Genomic DNA, 25,947 nt, shown 5'->3' with positions numbered 1-25,947 from the left:
TTATTACCATGGCCAACAGCTGTGCGGATCGATCAGTGGCTTGTTATTCACGCTAGAGAAGCTTTACATTGCGAATGAGATGCGGGATACTGCAGGATGACGAGAGAGCTGTTGTATCCAAAACGTGGCAGCTGGTCGGCGATTTGACTGGTCAGAATGCTTCATGTTGGTCGAGGCTTGACCACCGGACCACGGCTAGGCAGGTTGGCTCTCTGCCTCTGAGATGCAGTCTGGCCATGTCTGTCCAGCAACCATAGTCATGATTATAAAGGTGCAGTATTTGTCATATCACAAATAATGTGTTGTGAAACCACTGTTGGACTCCTGTGTTTAAAGGACAGATATCCCAACAATTCAGCCCAGGATAGCAGCCTTGACCAGCTGTAATCTGTGTCTTGACACGCTTGCGTTTTGTCAACATACTGGAGTCTCCGCTGAGTTCATCTCTCCCTCAAACAAGACGTGTCAGCTGCAGAAAAGTCAAATACACCCACTGGAAGACATACATCGCTCGCTACCCGCTTCATAACGCTGGAGGGTGGGATTGTCTACGACTGAGTTATGTGAGTATGTGTGTTTGGTTTGAATAATTATGTGCTTCAGGTTTTGTTTTTGTTTTGTTTGTTGTTTAACGCCTTATTCCAGCTATATGACGGCGGTCTGTAAATAATCGAGTCTGAAACAGACAATCCAGTGGTTGACATCATGAGCATCGATCTACGCAATTGGGATACGATGACATGCATCAACCAAGTCAGTGAGATTGGGGTCTTTCTTGTATCCCGGACAGTATGCGTTTTTCAAATGCATGTGAACGAGCTCTTTGTCTGTAGTGTGGTCTAGTGGTAATAGCCAGGGGACATTAAAGGGGCAAAAACAAGGGCTGGTCGGCTCGGAGTCGGTATACAGTGTCTGAGTGGGGTATTCATGTTGAACTGAGGCATGGTATCTCAGAGGGCTAGCACTATAAAAGTGGCACCAGTCCGGACTAGTACACACACACACACATGCACGCACACACACACACACACATACATGTAAGAACTGCCAACTGAGGACCTGAGACAAAACCATGCCAAATGGGGACTTAACTATCTTAAAGCAATTTCTACAATATTTTTTCGTATTTCTAAAAAAGAATAGCTGGGCAATGCATTTATCATAAGGGACTTGAGAGAAAGACACTTTGAAATTGCTAGACATAATACTAGCAACTGAGGACTCAGAGTACACGCTGGCAACTGAGGACTCAGAGTACACACTGGCAACTGAGGACTCAGAGTACACAATGTCAGCAGTGTTTTGTGGCCTGAATACCATTCTTTTATGACATATTAGAGCATACCAGACGACTTCTCGTCGTCATCATTCTAGTTTTCTTATCATATACTACGTGTATGAGACATCTAAATAAAGCAGGGCTCCCACACTGACTTTGTTTCGTTGTCTTAATGCCATCTAAACACAGCTCATTTACCGCCTATCGGGATTTTCCCCATTCTATTATCATATACTAGGGCATAGCAGACAACTCCTCAATAAACTAGGCTTCCGACAATGAAATTTGACTGTTCAGGACTAAATACATCTGAACACGGTGGAATTTGAGCCAGTCGGGATTATTTCCATTCTTCTATCATATAATAGGGCATAACAAACGACCCCTGAATAAGCTTGGCCTCCGACACTGTCATTTGTCTTTTTTTAAGACTAAATACACAAAAAAACTGCCCATTTAGGAAAAGTTGGAGGTATTCCCGTTCTCTTAACATATACTAGGGCGCATCAGACGACTCCTGAATAGACCAGGGCTCCGATATTGTCATTTGACTGTTTCGTTGTCTTAATGCCATCTAGACATAGGTCATTTACCGCCTGTCGGGATTTCCCCCTTCTATTATCATATACTAGGGCATACCAGACGACTCCTGAATAAACTAGGCCTCCGACATTGACAATTGTTTGTGTTCAGGACTTGTTACATCTGAACACAGCCAACTTAGAGCCAGTCGGGATTTTTCTGTTCTCGTAACATACACTACAGAATACCAGACGATTCCTGAATAAACGAGGGACTCCGACACTGTAGTGTGCTGTACTTTGTGTGGCCGATATACCGTCTAAACACAGGTGTGTTTGGATATAATGTAAATCACCTAACATTATAAGATTCCCTTACCACATTCGTACTATGGGATCTCAAACATTTCATTCAAGTCATGGATCTGGACTCAGTTGCAACTGGGACTTGGAAAACACACCTTCAACAGAGGATTTGAGGAGTAAACTCAGGTTCATTTGTCATAAACCTTCCAAATAAGTGGTTTTACGCAGCATTTAGCAATAGTCCAGCAATATCACGGCGGGAGACAGCGGAAAATGGATTTCACAAATTGTACCCATTTGGGGAAACGAACCCGGGCCTTAGACGTGACGGACCAACGCTTTAACCACCAGGCTACCCCATCGCTCCCACCTTCCAAGTGAGAACATGGAATACACACATGCAACTGAGGACTTGAAGTTTACACTCAAGTTCATTTGTCATACAACTCCTTAAGCAGCTTTTAGCAATATTCCAGCAATATCACGGCGGGGGACACCGGAAAATGGGTTTTAACACATCTTGCCCATTTTGGGAATCGAAACCGGGCCTTCGCCGTGACGAACCAGCGGTTTAACCACAAGGCTACCACATCGCCCCCATTGTCATATCACTCCTTCCAAGTCTTGGATCTGTGGACACAGTTCCAACTGGCCATTTGTAAGCCTACCACTTTCGCTGGATAAACCAGAGCTTATGGTCTCAGTTTTGTGATCAGGCATATTCGAGGCAGTGGTTCTATTTCAAACCCCTAACATATTTAAAGGAACCAACCATGAAATAGAATACAAAAGAAGGAAATTTGCACACATAAGTTTATTAACATGTCACACACATATACAATACAATTGCTGACCACGAGGAATAATGACTGACTGAAACAAGGTATTCAGATTCTACAATGAGTAATATTAAATAACTGACACCATATTTACCTGACAGCCGTACACTATTTATTCAAACTAACAAACAAATTTATTCAAACTCCAATTTATCCACATCCACTTCTTTAGCCATCACAGCTACAAAGGGTCACGTATTCACATTAAGGACAATGCATCTTGGTGTCAATCAAAATACAAACGACAGCTACAACTTAAAGTCGGTGTACATATCATGTCGTCTTTCAAATGAATTCAAACGGTTACTTCACAAAGACAGTGTGTACACTATTCCATATTTTGAATGAAATATAAATGCGGATGCAAACACATACTTTTACGTTACAAAACCAGTGTGCATACCATTTTTAATTTATTTTTTTTATTATACATGATACAAAATAAATGAAATGAGTCTATGCCAAATCTACCCATACAAATTTTAGAAATTTAAAATGAAGCTTGCCCTGGAAGCATTTACAGTTAGTTTTGTTTATTTTTAAACCATGCCTGTTACAACATCTTGAACGAATGGTTTGTGTCTTTTATGCAGATGTTGTCAGTGTGGGAAAGATATCTGTATCAAAACATAACAGCAAATAAGAAGGTAATGTACCTGGGCCCTGGTAAAAATATATATGTAGATATGCATGTTGTGAATGTGAACCCCACAAAGGATTAGTCACCATTAGTAATGCTTAACACTAATAGTTAGTCAATACACAACAAAACTAAAAAATATAAAAGATAGTAGTGTCTGTCTGTCAAATATATGTACCCATGTAGATGAATCCTGGCGTCTAATGCAACCTTATCAAATTTTGCCATACAAATCGCCCGAAATCAAACCCCAAATACCTAACATAAGCACATGACTGGACATTTTGTACCCAATTTCATGGTACTCTGACCAAAACTCTCATCAGACTTAGTAATGGGACATAGTCCATCTTTTTACCACAAAATTATGATATATTCCTAAATCAATCTGTATAGTTGTTTTTCATCACTGAGGCTCAACATGTTCATCACTAAGGCTCAACATGTCCAACAGACACTAAACATTAACATCATTGAGGCTCAACACATCCATCACTGAGGCTAAACATATTGATCACTGAGGCTAAACATATTGATCACTGAGGCTAAACATATTGATCGCTGAGGCTAAACATTGAATACTGAGGCAAAACATATTGATCACTGAGGCTAAACATATTGATCACTGAAGCTTAACATATTGATCACTGAGGCTCAACATATTGATCACTGAGGCTAAACATATTGATCACTGAGGCTCAACATATTTATCACTGAGGCTAAACATATTGATCACTGAGGCTAAAAATATTGATCACTGAGGCTAAACATTGAATACTGAGGCAAAACATATTGATCACTGAGGCTAAACATATTGATCACTGAAGCTTAACATATTGATCACTGAGGCTCAACATATTGATCACTGAGGCTAAACATATTGATCACTGAAGCTTAACTTATTGATCACTGAGGCTAAACATATTGATCAGTGAGGCTTAACATATTGATCACTGAGGCTAAACATATTGATCACTGAGGCTAAACATATTGATCACCGAGGCTAAACATATTGATCACTGAAGCTTAACATATTGATCACTGAGGCTCAACATATTGATCACTGAGGCTAAACATATTGATCACTGAGGCTAAACATATTGATCACTGACGCTAAACATATTGAATACTGAGGCTCAACATATTGATCACTGAGGCTCAACATATTGATCACTGAGGCTAAACATATTGATCACTGAGGCTAAACATATTGATTACTGAGGCTCAACATATTGATCACTGAGGCTAAACATATCGATCACTGAGGCTAAACATATTGATCACTGAGGCTCAACATATTTATCACTGAGGCTAAACATATTGATCACTGAGGCTCAACATATTGAATACTGAAGCAAAACATATTGATCACTGAGGCTAAACATATTGATCACTGAGGCTCAACATATTGACAACTGAGGCTCAACACATCCATCACTGAGGCTCAACATATTGATCACTGAGGCTCAACATATCCATCATTGAGGCTTAACATATTGATCACTGAGGCTCAACATATTGATCACTGAGGCTCAACACATCCATCATTGAGGCTTAACATATTGATCACGGAGGCTCAACACATCCATCATTGAAGCTTAACATATTGATCACTGAGGCTCAACATATCCATCATTGAGGCTTAACATATTAATCACTGAGGCTCAACACATCCATCATTGAGGCTAAACATATTGATCACTGAGGCTAAGCATATTGATCGCTGAGGCTCAACATATTGATCACTGAGGCTTAACATATTGATCGATGAGGCTTAACATATCGATCACTGAGGCTTAACATATCGATCACTGAGGCTCAACATATCCATCACTGAGGCTAAACATATCGATCACTGAGGCTAAACATATTGATCACTGAGGCTAAACATATTGATCACTGAGGCTCAACATATTGATCACTGAGGCTAAACATATTTATCACTGAGGCTCAACATATTTATCACTGAGGCTCAACATATTGATCACTGAGGCTAAACATATTGATCACTGAAGCTCAACATATTGATCACTGAGGCTAAACATATTGATCACTGAGGCTCAACATATTGATCACTGAGGCTCAACATATTGATCACTGAGGCTAAACATATTGATTACTGAGGCTCAACATTTTGATCATTGAGGCTCAACATGTTCAACACTGAGGCTCAACATATCCATCACTGAGGCTCAGCACGTTCATCATTGAGGCTCAACATATCCAACAGACACTCATTATATACATCATTGATGCTCAACATTTTCATCACTGAGGCTCAACACATTGATCAGTGAGGCTCAACACATCTATAACTGAGGCTCAACATGTTCATCAATGAGGCTCAACATGTTCATCATTGAGACTTAACATGTTCACCAAAGAGGCTATTTCCTTTTCTCATTTTTTCAAGTACTTAAACTTTTATCCAATTTCGTTATTTTGTTTCTAATGAAGTGTTTTATTTGTTCCCAAGATCTGTTTTTGAGGGCAGAGTCCTTTTTCTTGGCATTTAGACAGGACAACTTTCCTGGAATTTTGCGCTTTTTGACAAATTCTGACAAGTGTGTGGCAACTGCCCTTTTTTCTTCGGCCGTCCATGCTCGAGGAGTGGTCCTTTTCCTTTTTGGGGATTTGGCAGACTCTGAAAAGAAATCAGTTAATAAAAGTATTTGAGATAAACATAACAAACCTTATGTCAAAAATTACACATCAGTATGGTAGTCCCTAATGATTTGATAAATATAACAGGAATTTTCTGACATGGGCCCACAAGCGAAGGTTGATTCAAAATATATACTATTAAAGGATACCAAAATCACAAAATCATTCCAGCAGACGTCCTGAACCCATTTACAAAAACCTATTAAATTAATTATTGGAGATAGCAAATACGAACTGCTGAAGATAATAAACCTATTTTTCGGTCGTGGCCATGTATGCTGTTTGCATGAATGATTCTGTTATAATTATCAATTTAGGTGATCAGAGGTATCTTACAAACAAATCATCAGCAAGAAACTACGTCTTTAATCATATTCTTAATGATCATGAACAATTAGCTGTGGTAAGTGTACATCTAGCCACATTCATGGTGTTAGGATTGATTGATGTAAGTATCAAGTTGGCATGACAAATCATCAGCAAGAGACAATCACATCTTTAATCATTTTCTTAATGATCATGAACAATTAGCTGTGGTTAGTGAACGTAACCACATTCATGGTGTTAGGATTGATTGATGTAAGTATCAAGTTGGCATGACAAATCATCAGCAAGAGACAATCACATCTTTAATCATTTTCTTAATGATCACGAACAATTAGCTGTGGTTAGTGAATGTTACAACATTCATGGTGTTAGGATTGATTGCTGTAAGTATCAAGTTGGCATGACAAATCATCAGCAAGAGACAATCACGTCTTTAATCATATTCTTAATGATCATGAACAATTAGCTGTGGTTAGTGTACATGTAGCCAACTCTTGAGTGTGGTTACAAAAGTTACAAAGCCTTTGACAATCGTGTCAACTACACATATCAGAAAAGTCAATTATCACCAGCTTTGGACATGTGACATTACCTGAAAATATAACCAAAACAACAAAAAAGCATCCCTTCCCCATAGTAAAATACATATACACGAGACATGGAAGTAACTGGCAACATCTTGATGAAATTCATGTTATGAAAAGAGTCACAAGAAGAGATAAATTTGCTGTTTGACATATTGTTAAATTTATCATGCACAATGCATGAAATATTGTTTGTATATTTTCAGATGGCTTTAGTATTTAATCATTTTAAGTACTTAAAATGCATTTCACATTGCACATTTAGACTTTTTTTTAACAAGAACAAGGAATAAGACATACATTATACAATGATGTACATGATACATATAATACACATGCAGTCTGATGCTGGTCAAACCAAAAGACCTTAATTGTCACTGTTACCTCAGTACTTCAGACTGACATGTGGCCTGGGTCATTGATCTCACATACATCCTTATCTGGCCCTTGCAACAAATTTCAAAAACTAACCTCACATGTAATTGCTTACTTATCCCTCAGCATTCAAATCTGTCTGAAGCTCTGGTGTCTTTCATATCATATTGTCCTGACAAAAATTGCAGGGGATACTAAATGTGAAGATTACTACTAACCTGACTGATCAATTGTCATCGACTCAAAGTCCTTGCCAGCATGTTGAGACAACTTTCCTGTGTTAAGAGCATGAAGGACTTTTGTGACCTTAGCTAGTTCCAATGTTCTTTCATGTAGTTGGTAGATGTCCCTGTGAATTCGGATGTCGTGGCCCATGAACTTTGCCAACAGATCTTGGTTACTAGCAGTCAGGCCAAGCACTTAAGATAATGTTGCTAGTTGCATACGGAGGCGTGTTGAGGTGATCCGTGAAGGATGCTTCGCTCCACACTCTTTTGCCATCTACCGAAGAGCATCGCACCCTCTGATTGGGAAAATGCTTCTTGGTTTCCCAAATAAAAGGTTTGATTCTACATTCACCTTGGATCGCATGTCTACCAGATCCTATAACAAAGAATATTAACAAATATATTACTTAGTCAATTGTCAGTGATGCCAGGAACATAGCAAAGCGTTTTATCAAACACGTTTTAAATTTGTAGATTAAAGTTGTCATTGCCAATAGTTCATACACTAAGAATACTAAGTTAATATGTGATGTGAACAATTTTGATTCTGAACAATTTTCTCAAACTTATGATAAACACTTGTATTGAAAACACTACTTCCAGACTTTGAACTCTTCTTAAAATGCAACAATTACAGGCTTCAGCAGCTCAAGTGCTACAGCAATGAATGATACAATTCAAATTCAAAGAATACCTGGACCTTTGATAGACATGGCAAAAACATTATGTGTGTTAGGATTTGTAAAGATGGTTTCATGTTTGTGGGGGTAACCATGACTTAAAAAATGAAAGATGATAGGGACCAAGTTAAAACATATCTAGAATTCTGACATTGACCTTTCTGTCTTGTGACTGTCTGTGAACGTTTGCTATAGGATTTCCAAAAATCCATTTAGAATAATAATCTTTATTGTGAATACATTGTGTAGAAGACCAAACGTAAATCACCGAATTCGGACAACCCTAAGCTGCCCAGTTTCAGTAATTAGCTAAAGAGAATCCTACATTCCATATGGTTGACTTTACCTTGAGGTTTTTCTCCATTTTTTTTGTCAATATTAGTGAAACCTTTCTTCCTTTCTTTTCTCTTGTTTCAATTCTTTTGTGGGTTTCGCATAGTGTTACCTCAACTCTGTTCAAACTGCGTTTCATCTCGGATTCTAAAGAACAATTTTCATTTTTTAAGCCATTGTTAAAGTCAGAGAGTTTGAGACGCTGGACTTCCCCGCTTCGTTTTCGGTTGAAAAGAAGTACCTGGCAAAGACATATTTTTGAAAACTTTATGTATTTTCTTTCAACATCAGCCTGATCAGTGTTGTAAACCTGTGACGCTTTTTTGTCGAGATATTGGTGCAGGCATACAACATCTTCCACAAGCGGCAAGAGTTGTGGTCGATTGTATTTGGCGGTGTTGAGGGTGGCATGAGCATGGACGGAGATTCTCTCCATCCATTCATCTTTGTACAATTCTAGAAACCCTTTGGCCTTTTTTTTCAATTCTTCATTCTCTTGCCTTGTTGCAAGGTTTCTAACTATTCCTGCACATTTTTGTAGGTTGTAACCTAGTTTTAGGGCAAGGGAGGGAGTTGCAAACGTATGACTTGAGAGGTCATACCCCGCAACAGTTTGAACTGCTGTTAAGACAGCATCAAACTGTTTAGGGGTCAGACACTCTGTCAAGGTACTTACATTTTGATTTGCCTGCTTGATTGCAATCAATAACCTCCCCAACTCTTTCATTTTGGGGGCAATGTGCTGGTTCGAACCCACTTTTTCATAGTTTCTCTGACCAAAGAGCAGAATGAGGGAGTCCTGTTTCACAATGTTAGTGACACAGTCCTCCCTCATTCTGTCCAGGATGTTAACATCAAATTCCCCCTTGTGTTTAAGAGGCAGCAACTGCCTTGAATTATCTAGAGTTCTCCCCTGTGACGCTTCTTTGCTAAATTTTGGGCATGTCTTTTGGTGTTTCCTCATTGATGTCTTGATAACAAAGGCGTGGCAAAACTCACAGGGGGGATAATTTTTCGCAGGTTTAGCTTCGCCGTCCCGTGATCTATATTTTAAAAGAAGGACACCTTGGTTTTGACTTAAAACTGAGTAATTATGATTGAAGTCCCCTTCTCTTAACAACACCTCCCATGCATTTTTTCTTTCTTTTGATTTTTTTTGTTGGCAGAGAATGCTTGCCACCCTAGGCTCATTGGCATGGCATGACTCCATGTGTCTTGGCAACTTTTAATAGTATTTTTCACAAAAGACACAGCAATGTTTCTTCAGTTGTCTTTTTCCTTGTACTTTCTTACAAGACTGTACTAAAATCTGTTGTGAAGTTTCTGTTGATTGTGGTATTTTTCTTGTTACAATACTGGGCCAGTTTGCCGTCTGCACAGACTCATCATCAGATGAATCTGGCACAAAATCTGTGGAGTCCGATTCTTCTTGGACATAGTCCTGATCATTAGGATCAGTACTATCAGTGCCTATAAAAAAAAAATGACAACATCTGATAAGTAAAATGAAACTTATGTGAAAAACTATGACACAACAATGAGATATTTTAAACAGTGCTAGTTCATCCACCTCTATCTTCATAGTTTTATTCACAATGCATTCCTTTTGGGTCCTTGCAATACATTCATGATGTCATTGAGCCCTCTAACTTGATATCAGTAGGGCTCCTGATGCTAGTTTTGTACGCATCTTCCATGATAAATCTATATTGATCATTTGCCTTTCTTTAATACAAGCAAATTAACTATTAAAGGTTGCAGACAGCATATTTTATGTTATAAAACATGACATCAGCAATTGACAAACATGCCATTAATTATTCTCTTGTAATAATCAGTTTAGGTGATCATATGTATGTTACAAACAAATCATACATTGTGCTAGGATTGATTGATGTAAGTGTCAGGTTGGCATGACAAATCATCAGCAAGAGACAATCACGTCTTTAATCATATTCTTAATGATCATGAACAATTAGCTGTGGTTAGTGTGCATGTAACCACATTCATGGTGTTAGGATTGATTGATGTAAGTATCAAGTTGGCATGACAAATCATCATCATTGTGTGTTAGGATTACAGTTGTTAAGAAATAGGGTTTAGAAAATTTGTTACAATTTTGTCATCACCAGCTTTTGACCTGTGACATTCCCTGAAAATAATAAGTAAAACTCCACAAAGCATCGCATTCTCAAAGTCGTTTTTCATATCATAGTCACTGAAATACCAATCAAAGGTGACTACTAGATACCCAGTATGAAATGCTCACAAGAACATCTCTTGGTATCACATATATCTATTCAAGTAATTTTAGGTAACAAAACCTTGAGCCTTTCCTCTCAGTATCAATAATAATTGATGTTTTTAATTTGAAAAAAAAAACCCAGACATATTGATTAAGAGGGTACATTATGGTGCAGGAATATGAAACTTTTACAACAAAGAATTCTTTTTCAGAAGACATTCAAAATCTCACTAAACTGTTATCTGTATACTGTAAACCATGAAATTAATGCATCACCAAATTAATGTTTTCCAACACTCAGACTAACTTGTACTTTTATTACCATTGAAATATATACATACAAATCAGTGAAAGACAAGGACTGTACACTGAGAATTGTCATGAAACATTTATATCTGATTTCACAATATGGATAAAAAAATGTATCAGAATATGTGCCATTAATTGAACAAAGGGAAACACACATTTTGCACATTATTTTCATGCTCACTTTGATTTCATGATTCACAGTATAGAACTGTGGTAAAGCATGTCCATACAACAAATGCATACCTAATTCCTCATTCATCTTGGTGCAAGCGTCCACCAGCTCCACTCCATTTTTACGATTGGTATCCACGGCATCTGCATGAAAATATTTAAAAATAGGAAATAATAACAACAACATTTGAATAGATATTCAAACCACCACATATTAACTGAATTCACATGAAGGTTGGTTGGTTGGTTGGTGTTAACTCCACACAAATTGTTAGGTAAGTTCAAATATCTCAGCAGCCCAAGCTGTAAGAAGAGCCCCCTCAACTCCATCTATCACTCGTATACCTTGATCTTACCTTTATCCTCTCTCTCATCAAAGACTTCTTCCTCTAGCTCCATCTCCTTTGATTCATCCAACTCCTCCTCCTCTTCTTCCTCCTCCTCTTCTTCCTCTTCTTCTTCTTCTTCTAATGTCTCTATCAAGGGAAACAATTACATGTTAATGAATGTATCCGCATGTATTCAGTTTGCCATATTATCTGAGGTTCACATATGCATTGCTTATTGGCAAAAGGCTGATTCAAAATATATACTATTAAAGGATAACAAATTCACAAAATCACATCAGCAGACGACCTGAACCCATTTACAAAAACCTATTAAGTTAATCATTGGAGATAGCAAATACAGCAAAGTATGTTCATAACGAACAAGCTTATAACACACTGCTGAAGATAAGAAACCTATTTTTTGTTACTGTATGCATGAATGATTCTGTTATAATTATCAATTTAGGTGATCAGAGGTATCTTACAAACAAATCATAAGCAAGAAACTACCACGTCTTTAATCATATTCTTAATGATCGTGAACAATAAGCTGTGGTTAGTGTATATGTAGCCACATTTATGGTGTTAGGATTGATTGCTGTAAGTGTCAAGTTGGCATGACAAATCATCAGCAAGAGACAATAACGTCTTGAATCATTTTCTTAATGATCATGAACAATTAGCTGTGGTTAGTGTATATGTAACCACATTCATGGTGTTAGGATTGATTGCTTAAGTATCAAGTTGGCATGACAAATCATCAGCAAGAAACTACCACGTCTTTAATCATATTCTTAATGATCATGAACAATTAGCTGTGGTTAGTGTATATGTAACCACATTCATGGTGTTAGGATTGATTGCTTAAGTATCAAGTTGGCATGACAAATCATCAGCAAGAGACAATCACGTCTTTAATCATTTTCTTAATGATCATGAACAATTAGCTGAGGTTAGTGTATATGTAGCCACATTCATGGTGTTAGGATTGATTGCTGTAAGTATCAAATTGTCATGACAAATCATCAACAAGAGACAATCACTTCTTTAATTATTTTTTTAAAGATTATGAACAATAAGGTCAAATATATATAAGCACATACATTGTGTGTTAGGATTACAGTTGTTAAGAAATAGGGTTTAGAAAATTTGTTACAATTTTGACATCACCAGCTTTTGACCTGTGACATTCCCTGAAAATAATAAGTAAAACTCCACAAAGCATCGCATTCTCAAAGTAGTTTTTCATATCATAGTCACTGAAATACCAATCAAAGGTGACTAATAGATACCCGGTATGATATGTTCACCAGAACATCTCTTGGTATCACACATACTGAACAACAAAAGTTTCTGTGATATTGAATAAGATTTAATGCAAAGTTGTTGTTTTTTATACCAAATCTGAAACAATTTCGGTTTGCAACAGATAAAAAACTCCTGTAAGTGTTCAAATGGATGATCATTTTGTAAGTCGTGGCTAACGACTTTCACTTGGTTGACATAAAATGAGGATTTGCAGATTTTTTTGTTTCAGTAGCTAGTCGTATATTGAATCTTGATTGACTGCCATTTTGCTCTCTGTGACGATCAATATCATATTTTGATAATTAAGTACAGATGAAAAAAATATTCAAATAACTATTGCTATCAACAATATTTTAGCATTTGTGATTATATCATATTATCTTGTTTTTAAATAATTTTTAGTTTAAAAAAACAAACATTTCCCGTGAGGTCATGTGATAACCAAATATGGGTTAATAGTCTCGATCCAAATGTTACAACACGTACACTTGAGCAGATATGACTCATGAATATTAATTACACCGTTCACTACGTTAACAGATCGTTATCATAACAGAAACAAACGTATGTTTTCCATGTATATCTAAAATGATATTATTTGTTATTAAATGACCGGTGAATTTAACAATTTAAACTGAAATAATTCATCATATTATGAATACGTAACAACTTGTAATGTGTGTGAAAAGTCATACTAACATACACTATTTGAAGGGGACGTGGCCTAAATGCAAATGTCGAATTGGGAGTTTAAATTTTCCGGACACCTACCTGATTCCATACATGTACTACAATATTGAAAACCAACCTTTATTTGTTTGAAAAGTACACTAAAATATTGGTGTCACAGGAACTTTTGTTGTTGATTATATATCAATTCAAGTAATTTTAGGTAACAAAACCTTGAGCCTTTCCTCTCAATATCAATAAAAATTGGCATTTTTAATACGTTATGGCGCAAGTATGTATTAGCATACTTTTAAGTATGAAAGCATTCAAGACATTCAAAATCGAACTTAACTGCTATCTGTTTACTGTAAACTATGAAATTAATGCATCACCAAACTAATGACAGCTCCTGTTTTCTATAATTTATCCAAAACGTCCAAGCGGTGAAAATGATGAAAGCGGGATGACATAATAAATCATCATCTGGGGGTAATGTGAGGGATAAAAAACATTACACTAAAGTAAATTTCCATTTTCGTACATCAAAAGAAGAAGATCCTATCACCAAATGATGTGAGTGAAAATAACAATGCCTGTAACTTTGTAACTTACTAGTAATATTGTTGGTGGAGGGGATTCTGAGTTGTTTGCACAAAATGGCAACAATCAAAACTAAATCAAATTGACACTTTGTAGACAGATTTTTTCTCTCGAAACAAATGGCGAACAAAATATACAATAAATTTAAAGAGGGAAAATCAACTATACATTATTGAAGTGTGGAATACTTGCATTTAAATGATATTTGTCAAAACAAGACAAAATATTTAAAAAATGCCTAATTTAATACATATATTATTTACTTCAAGATAAGAGAGAAGCAGGCGATGACGGTATAGGCTTGGGGCATGTGAACGCCAGTATCCTCAGCTACTTAAATTGTGTAAATTGTTCTGAAGCTACATTGACAGGAAACTGCAGTGAACACAGTCCCTGAAAATTCTACAAAAAGATAATTATGCTTGAGGCTCTTGAATAAATACACCCTCATAGTATTAAAGACAAAAACTGGTTTTGTAGATATGTAGCTGAAACATAACTAACCTTGAGTACCTTCCTTTCAATGATACTTGTTTACTTACCAATATGTTTTGGAATTATAAACAAAGAAGAATCGAAAGCATGATGGCACTTTCTTTTCTCTTTTTTTCCCTTCTTTCCCTGAGATTTTCTCGCAATCATAGATTAGGAGAAATTCCCCCTTTTCTCTTGCTTGGGTGGTGACAACACCTCTACCTAAAAAACATTTAAAGACAAAAGGACAAAGTCAGAAACATTTTAGGCTAGCAATTCATAAAGTACGAGGACTGGCTGAAAAGTTCTAAGCCTAAGTGAAATATCTCAATGGGATTGAAACAAACTTTTGCCACCAACAAGTACAATCATTTAATGAATCATAGACATAAGAACTACAACTGTAGTGTTATTATTGTCTTTGTACCAGACCATGTTGTGAACCTACCCATTGAAATCTCCAGAAATGGACAAAGCTGGCTCTAGGGCATTCCGGAAAACAATACCTGGGTGCATGACATGGTGACGGCTGATCGACGATTGACCACTTGACATATCGCCAGTGTTGTGGGCATCTCTCGTGAGAGGGTGGAGCATATTATCACCGAGTGGGGAATGACAAAAGTTTCTGCAAGATGGGTGCCAAAGCTCTTGACAGCGGATCAGAAATGTGTCACATTCCTGACGTCCCATGACAATTTATGCCGTTTTGATTTTTTGGCCCGATTTGTAACCATGGATCATGTGGATAAAACCTAATTTCATCACTTTCAACCAGAAACCAAAATTCAGTCTAAACAATGGAAGCTTCGAACTCATTGACCATCCCCATTATTCACCCGATTTGGCCCCGTCAGACTTCCACCTGTTTCCCAAAATGAAAAAAAAACTAGCCAGTCGCCATTTTCCTAGTTACGATGACGTCATTTCTCTTGTGAATGACTTTTTAAGGGTGGCTGAAGAAAATCTCTTTTTGACCGGCATCCAGGCCTTGCAGCATCGCTGGCAAAAGTGTGTAAACCTGGAAGGGGACTATGTGGAGAAATAAATGAAAACCATCAATTTGGTACGGGTCTTTCACGGTTAGCATGGTTAGGCTTAGAACTTTTCAGCCACCCCTCATAACTAAGAGGTTTGGAGTAAATTACTAGGTTTTCTCGCATATCTAGTTCAAATAAAAAAATACCCACAATCCTGCACTGATAAGTGTCTTGTTGGTATTTTTATTGTGTCTATGATAGAGACAGATTGTTGTTGCATCTATTCTGATGGCTATATTGATACATGTACTTTAATTCAAAACAATTCACAAGGAAAATCAAATTCAGCTATGTAATTCTATATTTAGAAAACTTGTACAATAACTGATAATGCCATAGGATAATGATGCATATAATCATATTTACCTTTGCCGTCAAAATTCTTGATCACAAACCCCCCAGGGTCTGATTTCCTTAAAGCCCACTTTTGGGCCAAAGAAATTTGATCTTCATTGCGCTGTAAACACAAAGAACATTTTTTTGTGAGCACATGTATTCAATTACACTGATTTCACAAATCAAGTTCATATTGCTTTTCCTTGGTGGCTTCAGACCCTGATTTCTAAAAACAAACTTCAGTTAAAAAACTGACTTTAAGTCTGCGATTTTACACAAAATTTGAAAAAAAACTGACTTCGATTTTAAGTTTACAATTTGTGTTAGGTAGGAAGATAACATAAGATTTTTTGCAGGTCATAAAATGGTGCTGATGAATAGGCGTAGTTGTCACAGGCAGAAACAAAAATCGACTTTGCCAAGGAGATTAGTCGGTAGACAGAATCCTCTCGAGTTCATGGAACCTGGGAGTTGTTTATGCGGTTCTGTTTCCGTGCGGGGAGCATTTTTTATTATTGTTTCCCTTGTTTATGAGAAACTTGAATGATGCTCCAACCGAAGCAGTCCATTACCTGTTTTAACGCAGGTTCTTGTAGCCCTGCGTTACCTGGCCACTTGATCTTCTTATTCTTTGATCGCTGATTCATATGCGAAATCAGTAATGAATTCATTTTTGCATGTTATGATAAAATATCACCAGAAAGAATCACACAGATTATGATCTGCTTCATTTCTATAGTCTCCTTGGAGACTCGGGATATCCATGCAAGTCAGTTTAATTGACACCTTTCCTCACAACCTCATGCCGGGCTGAAGAAGGATATGACAGAAGTCATTCTAGAACTAGAGTTTGAGTAGAACACCTCAAAATGCGGGTAAAATTGTAACTGTCATTCTAGATAATATTGGTATTGATAGAAAACCTATAATAAATGTTGATCAGGATGAGTGAGTGAGTATGGTTTTACACCACTTTTAGCACTATTCCAGCAATATCACGGTGGGGGACAGCAGAAATGGGCTTCACACATTGTACCCATGTCGGGAATCGAGCCCGGGTCTTCAGCATGATGAGCGAACGCCTTAACCACTTGGCTACCCGACCGCACCTTGATCAGGATGACAAATGACAATGTCAGTGTCCATGTTGCTGATGAATGGACAGGTAAACAGCAGCTATTCAGCTTAATGCTCGTACGAATTATATAAACTGTTTCCTGAGAACAACTTGTTTTTGACCTAAAGCAGGACCCAGGCCACTTATCATACACATGTTGTAGGAAATACATTAAGTGGGAAGGGGGCAAAGGATTTGCTTGCTCATTTTTCTTTCAGATTATCAATGTAATAAATTGCAACTGACATTTACTGACCTATGCATAAATGCATTGATAATATCTGTGTTGGATGTAGCTCCAACTATTTTGATACATTGATACTTGTTATATGCGGTCATAAGAACTTTGCAATCAACAATTGTTTCGATGAATTATTAATGCTGGTAAATATTTGGTATCTACATTCTACAGGTAATCAGTTGCTATTAGACAGTCCAGGTATAGTCAGGGATGACTTTGCTAGTTAGATTAAATAGGCATGTGGATCCACCCATGTTACTGTCAATAGGAATGGAGGAAATGCCAACAAACGACAAATTTCCTTGCATTATTTATTTATATATCTTAGCAATTAAAATAGCCACAAACATATAGAGTCAACAATTATTCCATATAGCACTTTTCGTCTGAGCACCTCCAGTATGCACAGTCCTTCTGACTACCGATCTACCTACCTGTGGTTGGAATATTTCAGTCACAAGGAGTTCTATCAAAACTATTTCTCTTGTCCATATCAGTGATTAATATCTATATGATCATTTCACTTACATTTCTTCAGCAAAGAAAACCCTTTAGTTAATTATATCCAATTACTGAGAATTTGAATAAATACACTGTTTTATTAATCACCATCTCATGTCCCAACCCAAACACCACCATACCCATTGACAGACTCTCCCAAACAGATCATACATATTAATCTGTCACACATCATATGTTATAGTGGAAGGAAAAAAATCATCACAAAAATGGTCTTTACTATCTGGCCAAAAAGGCCTATGAGACACAATATTATGCTGGTTATACAATAAGTGCACTCAAGCATACTGAAGCTCCATAAATTAGATGGCTTTGGTTGAAATAATTGCCTCGTCCTAGGTCGACTACCTTACTGAAAGCACAAACTGTAAACACTGATCCTGTAGATATTTGCAGTACATAAAACATGACATACATGAACCTGTGGACCAAACATGTCATCTGGGATTCAGTTGCTAATAATCATTTTTGGATCAATTTGGTCCATAAAGGACTGTATAACAGTCATCTCTATAATAGGACACACTAATAAGACACACTAACCAGGGTTCCCTGTCTCTGTTATTAGTTACTGTTACATGTACAATGTATGTAGACATGTACTGCAATACTGACCATAACAATCACTTCAGTAGAAAGCATAGTTCATATAAATTATGAAACTTATTATAACAGTATTTTTTAAGAGTCAGGGATGGGCAATGAACAATTAATCTATCAACATATTATTATGTATATGATAACCCACTTTTGTTATATTGGTTAGAATTTTGACAAAGAGTTAAATGATGTAGCTTTCAATATCTTTTTTTTTCAAAGTTAAACAGCCATTCAAATTAATGGTGTTGTTCAATGCCTCCAGTTTTCGCCTACCCACCAATCAACAGGCAGCATTATGTCTGTGGACAGACATATAGACGTATTTCTTCATTACCATGGACCCTTGGCCAAAACTTCAAATATTTGTATGATAGTAGTTTATACATAGCTATTATATAACTGTTTGTCCATTGTTAAGTCACTGTAATTGTGTCAATGTTACATAACTGGGAATTACTTTTTAATGTATATAATACCTACATGCTGGGGTTTGTCAAATGTATGCAACCATGTACCTGTCTTCTTTCATGATATTTAAGTTGTTTGTCAATGTTATATGTATATTATATTTAGTGTGACACGATACTAATTAAGCGAGTAAAAGTGTCCCAATAACATCAAAATTTAAATACCCAAAACAATTACATGTTTGCATTTAAGTAATTTGGTATTGAAACATTTATTAATAATAAGGATATTAACACAAGAACATTGCATCGCAAAATAAAAATACATGCAGTGAATTAGGATTTTCGATGTGTTTACCTTCGACCGGAATAGAACCGATGTATAAAGATTAATCTTTAAGACTACCATTCAAAAGCTTCATTACATCTAACTTAAATATTATAAATATACACTTTGCTATCATGAAGATCAATGTGTGAACCCATCACACACGTTAAAATGACAACTGCATTTTTGCCAAGTACTTTATGAAAATATTATTTTCGAACCATTACTTTCAAATTTGCAGTTAGTTTATTCGTTAAATAATAAATATCAAAATATCATACGAAAAAGCAGTCACTAATCCATTTCAGCATGGCTCCATATAGATCTATATACAAATATTTATTCTAAATATTTGAGAAAATATAAATTTTAATTATGAAAAATATTTTTTTTGAAACATGAAATATGTTTGTGAAATATATTCTTGTAATGATACACCATTAAACGTAAAGTGAATCGATTAACAACTGTGTAAGGGGTCGTAACTTGTTCGGGTCTGTCTCCCTATCCTATTGAGATCAGGAAGGGCAGAACAGCTGTCAGGTCGACGTGTTGTGACCGCATCGAGTCCGGTTTTGGATCGCAATGTTGATGTTAGTAAAAATAGTGCTGAGAAGCTGATATAAAGTATAATAGTGTGCCATCAACATCAACTGACATCGCGATCTTGGGCATCGTACGGAATAGGCCAAGGATCTATATATCAATCTTTATTACACTGCAAAAAAACAATTTTAAAAATAAATACACCCGACATAAATCTTGATCCCTCTCATGAGCTTTACCAGTTGAATACTAGATCTATCAATAATATGTGTTAAATCGAGTTGACCAAGCTTTCCAAATAATAGGCCCGAAATACTCAATTCATAATGCGATGAGGCATAAGGGTCAAAGTGTCAAAGACGAAGTCGATCTCGTCAAGATCATATTCATAATATATAATGAGGCATCTGAATTTAGATATATTTTCATATGGGCATCGTGGGATGTGTTTTTTATCATCGTCAACTCTTACTAGGGTTACTTCTAAGAACATTTGATACAACTTACCCGAATCGTCCTGCCTCTCCTCGCTCTCATCCTGCTCAATTTTCCCGCGGCCTGAGCACTCCACTGCGCAAGCGCGACGATGATGTTCCGGCACTGCAGTTCCGGTTTCAACATACACAAAACATGGTGCCAGGGAAGTTTGTGTATATGGTCTCACACTTTCCATGACAAAATGGTGAAGTGAAGACTTTTAAAGTGTTCACGTTTTTGATGAAAGGAGGTCATAATAAATCCAAAAAATACTGTAACACAACTGAGGACCTGGTTGAGGTCCTCAGTTGAATTTGAAGCCGTCAGTTGCTGCTGTGTATTCTTGTTGGGGTCCTCACTTGACACACACACACACACACACACACACACACACACACACGCCACGTTAAACCCCCTCACCTCACCTCACCTTGTTCGCATTGTCTAACAGTAACAGGTGCCGAGGCTGAACACTCGACCCTTCGGTTCAGAACTTTTGACATTTTCAATTTTATTCAATTTCATTCCAAATATTTGGTGTACTCATAGATACATGGAGTTTTTACAATTCCATGGGGGGGCAGGGGTGGCCCAGTCGTCTAAGGCGCTGCGATTCGCTGTGCAGAGTTGCGTCCCTTGGGCACGTCAGAAAACTATGATTGTGGGTTCGAATCACGGTTCGCCCCGATTATGTTTCTAGGTTAGTCTGCACCATACCCGTGCTCGTGGGTTCACCGAAGTGGTCTGAGACCTGCATCACTTCGGGCCTTCCTCCCACATGAAGCTGTCATGCCGTGATATGACTGGAATACTGTTCAAAGCGGCGTTAAACACAAATCACTCACTACAATACCATGATATTCCCTCATCCTATACACTCTGGCCGAGCAAACTCATTCACTCCTTGAGAGGGGCGGTGGGGCAGTCTAGTGGTAAAAGCCTTCGCTTGTCACGCCGAAGACCCGGGTTCGGTAACCCACATTGGTACAATCCGTAAAGCCCGTTTCTGATGTTCCCTGTCGTGATATGGGTGGAATATTGCTAAAAGCGGCTTAAAATCATATTCACTCCTAGAAAAGAAAAGTGCTGCGGACTTCAAAGGATGCGTTCACTGTTTCAGAACCAGCAACAATGGAGGTCGATGACATGGAGATGAGGACACCCGAGAAGAAATCTTCTTTTGTCCAATTTAAGAAAAATTTCGAAGACCCCGTCTACAAGAACAAGTTCATATGTACAATGTTCCTGTTCTGGGCGTTTATTGTCCTGGTAAGTTCAGTGATCGATAGAACTGTCTAATCGGCCAGTCAGCATCAATCTGTTGAATTCTCTGTACGAGCGGGAGAAACATTCAGACATGAATATCTAATTTCTGTTCCTCGAAAACAAATATAATCAGTTCCGATAGCAACAAAAGCTGTTATGGAAATTTAATACATCATGTCCTATAAGCGCCATTTTGTCGACGCCTAAAGGGGAGTACTATCGAGAATTTGTTGTTTTTGTTGTTTTGTGGTGGTTTTCTTCTGCTGAAATCGATCGTTTTAGAAAGCTGATTAGTTCAAGAACCAACACATCCTTCATTAAAATGAAGATTATCCTGATGCAACCTTCTCTGAAGGTGTGGTCAGACCTCAATCTTATTAAAATCAGATCTAAGTTCCCGCTGCTGCTAAACAAAGATCTGAGGACATACCATAACGGGTCACGTCAGAACGACCTTTCTCGAACCTTGACCTCCCACTGAAACGACTAACAAGAAGTCGGCATCAGCCAATTACAAAGCAGCTTTCTCGAGCTTTACGGCACTCGTTTCAACCTGGCGACTTCCATTTCAGACTACCTTGAAAAATATGTTGACACGGTTCTCGATTAAAATTTTGAAAACTGAACAAACGAACATTCCGGAATGTCAAATATATGGTTGCGGTTGCATGGCATGGCAGTGCTTCCCAGAGGTTGCATGATTAGAAAACACATTCCGACTGTCACTTTCATGATCTGGTAAGCGACGCTTTGATTGATCGGATGAAAGGTCGTTCTGACGTGTTCCAAATTGGGATGTCCTCAGATCTTCGTTAAGGGGTAGCGAGAACTAAGATCTGATTTTAATGAGATTGGGTCAGATCTTCATTCAGTGAGGCACGTGTCGGGGTATGATGTCAGTATGATGAGACTGACACGCCGTCTTATAACTAAGTAGTGATCAAAGTGATCTGGCCTGAGAAGAGAAGATACGGGTTATAAGAGGTGGCTATGCTTCTCGTTAGAGTGGTCAGGCTCACTGACTTGGTTGATGCATGTCATCGTATCCCAATTGCATGGATCGATGCTCATGATGTCGATCAGTTGATTGTCTGGTCCAGAACGATTATATACAGACCGCCATGATATGGCCTGAATATTGCTGTGTGCGTCGTTAAACAACAAACAATCAAACAAACGATCAAAGCGATCTGAAACTCAACTCGTTCATTCCCCCGGGAGTTTACGGGTCACAGTGAGGGTATATAGTGGCCTTTGTGATTTCCAGGGTAGAGTAAGTCCGCAGTGCCTAACACAATGCTTGTCGTTAAACTAAATGAAACCCCGTGGCGATTCTGGGTTAGAATATGTAGAATATTGGTCCTCATCGAACTAATGGAGGCGACCAAACAGAGCGGGTGGTCATGCTTGTTGACTCGTCTTTTTTTGGCTCTTCTTTTAACAAATTAATTCACATTAGGTGTCACGATTTTGCAACAGACCCAACAGGACCACGTGCAGTCGTGGTCTGTTCAAACTAAGTTGACATTACTTGGTCCATTTTCTGATGGTTAATAATTTGTGCAGGAAACTCAACTCCTTAACATAGTTATGTAATGTACACATCATTTCAAAGAATTTCACATTTATACACATTATAGTTTAAAGTAGAAGATAATTGAGAATCGTTTTGTGGGTGGACACACTCTTATTTAACACTCCAAATAATAGTGACACCCATTCCGGGTTTCAATGGGTGTCATCATACACCGATCGCTGTTCACAATATCAATCACTGGATTGTCTGATCCAGGCTCGATTATTTACACGCTGGCGCCATATACCTGGAATATTGCTGAGTGAGACGATCAACAACAAACACACATACATTAATTCACACTTTCTGCAGGGTTTTTCTGCTGGCCAGGGCGGCCCGTCCTTCCTTGACCTCATGCTGATCACCAACACAAAGGTGGAGCAGGCCTCGGCGCTATTCACATCAGGAGCTGTTGGCTTCATGATCGGTGCGTTCGTCAGTGGGTTTCTGTACGAAAAGTGTAACAAGCTGCTGTTGTTAGCGGCCTGCCTCGTCGGTAGCAGCATTTTCTCCGCCGTCATCCCGCTCTGTACTCCGCTGCCAGTGATGATCGCCATGTACTTCCTCAAATTCTTCATGACTGCTGGTGTGGACACAGGTAGATATATTTGTTTGTTGGTTTATGGTGCTGTTAGCAACAACATGGCTTTGCCAGGGCGGTCTGTAAATATTTCGATCCTGGAACAACGTGCAATGCATTCTGGATACGATGACGCGCTATCAGCCATCGTTCTTCAGTTGTTTCAGTTTTAAAAAGTAATAAGCAGGGTCTTAAGTGCAAAAGGTACTGCCAGCCACCATGAGTCGCAGAGAGATAAGTGATGTCATTTGATTGCGACATCATGGTAACCGATGAGGACATATGGTCCGCAAAGTATTGGGATGCAATTTGCAAGCAATATCTCCTGTGATATTGTTGATAAAACTTGTTACACACCATCAGCAAGTCACTGATGTGTTGTCACCAATGTAACTTTCATTTTTGACATAAAATCAACAAAAAACGTATCATGCAACAACTGATGAGGCTCTTTTACTTGCAGGTGGCAATGCCGACTTGCTCCGACTCTGGGGCAAGGATAGTCGTGTTTTCATGCAGATTCTTCACTTCTGTTTCGCCCTGGGAGGTCTCATAGCCCCTCTGGTAACAGAACCCTTCCTTGCCCCAAAGTCCGCCAAACCCATGATCACAACGGACTCGGCCAACGAGTCCCATATTCTTGAGTATGGATACAATTCAACCAATGCGTACGTCCAGGACCTTTTGGGATTAAATGGCACCAGTAACAAGATGACGACTGCTTCTACTGAAGACGTCCCGAAATCTGAAATCCTTTTTGCTTTCATAATCACAGCTGTCCTGTTCCTCTCTGCGGCCGTTCCCTTCTTCGTAGAGTTTTTTCTCCGTAAGGTTGACAAAAACCGGAAGCCGGAAGACGATCAACAAGATGACCGACAGCGCATACCACTTCCGGTCTATGTAATAACTGTGGCTTTGATTGGGGCATTCTTTTTCTGTTATTGCGCTCTTGAAGAGACGTTTATATCTTTCCTGGCGGTATTTACCGTGGAAGGGATGGGCTGGACCAAGCCTGATGGAGCTTTGGTAACGTCTGTGTTTTGGGGGAGCTTTGCTGCCTTTAGGTTTCTGGGGATCTTTTTCATTAAGATGTTGACTCCATCCTCAATGATAATTCTGTGTCTTATAATTTTGTCAGCGAGTTTGGGCGCATTCCTGATCTGTTCCCTCTTTGCGGTAAATATTGGAATTTGGATTTCGTCTGTGGGGATTGGTCTGGCAACATCTATCGTATTTCCAACGACCTTCACGTGGGTCGAAGAGCACGTCATCAAGGTCACGGGAAAGGTTACGTCTGTTATTATGATATGCGCAGCATCGGCGGGAATGGCGACACCGTTGTTGCTAGGATACCTGATGGAGGAAGTGACGTATATGTGGTTCTCGTATTTGCTGTTTTTACAGTCAGTTATTCTGTTAATTATACATATCGTGCAGCGGTTGCATGCTGTTTTTGTGTTAAAGAAATATCACAGTGCAGCTGAGGTTGAATCAACCAATGAACTGGCTATACCACAGGAAAAGGGGGAAATGTTTGATCCAAACGCTTGACGTGCAAAAGCAATGTGCCAACGCACATTTGATATCTGATATGTGATAAAGTTGATATGTAATAGCATGATGAAAGCGATAAATTTACATATAAAGGTTTTGCCAAGCATGTGTTTTACCCACCTGAAATGTCATTTAAGCAAAAGAAAACTGTTCTGGGACTGGTAATATATTATACGGGAGGTGTTGGGTTGGGTGGGGAGGGAAGGAGGGGGGGGGGGGGGGCGACGTGACACAGCGGAAGAGGGGGCGCCAAACAATACTATATCACAACTATATTGGGGAGGGCGTGTATTTTTATGTTTGAAAAGCGAATTCACCATTTCTGGCGCGTTTACGGGAGGCAACTCTGCACAGCGTGGCACCTCTACGGGAGACAACTCTGCACAGCGAACAGTGACGCCCTAGACAATTGGACCACCTATGCTCACTGATATTTAAAGACATCCAAAGATGATGTGAGGTGAAATGAGGTTTAACGTC

The 25,947-nt window shown here is 38.3% G+C and overlaps 1 protein-coding gene and 1 pseudogene across 1 annotated transcript; one reads left to right on the top strand and one right to left on the bottom strand.

The window, feature by feature from the left end:
- The first annotated feature begins 96 nt into the window (after positions 1–96).
- On the top strand, positions 97–25,464 carry LOC139448302 (sodium-dependent glucose transporter 1A-like). The gene is made up of 4 exons (XM_071229852.1): positions 97–563; positions 21,612–21,760; positions 23,646–23,931; positions 24,377–25,464. The coding sequence occupies exons 2-4, from the start codon at positions 21,623–21,625 to the stop codon at positions 25,462–25,464; spliced, it is 1,512 nt and encodes a 503-aa protein (XP_071085953.1). The 5' UTR covers positions 97–563; positions 21,612–21,622.
- Positions 2,218–20,687, bottom strand: LOC139449011 (uncharacterized; annotated as a pseudogene).
- Positions 25,465–25,947: the final 483 nt, after the last annotated feature.

The sequence above is a fragment of the Haliotis cracherodii genome, unplaced genomic scaffold (genome assembly GCF_022045235.1).
Source record: "Haliotis cracherodii isolate W230 unplaced genomic scaffold, xgHalCrac1.p SCAF_7, whole genome shotgun sequence".
Lineage (NCBI taxonomy): Eukaryota > Metazoa > Mollusca > Gastropoda > Lepetellida > Haliotidae > Haliotis > Haliotis cracherodii.
Note: the sequence above shows the minus strand (reverse complement) of the source record. Positions and strands in the feature narration are given on the sequence as shown.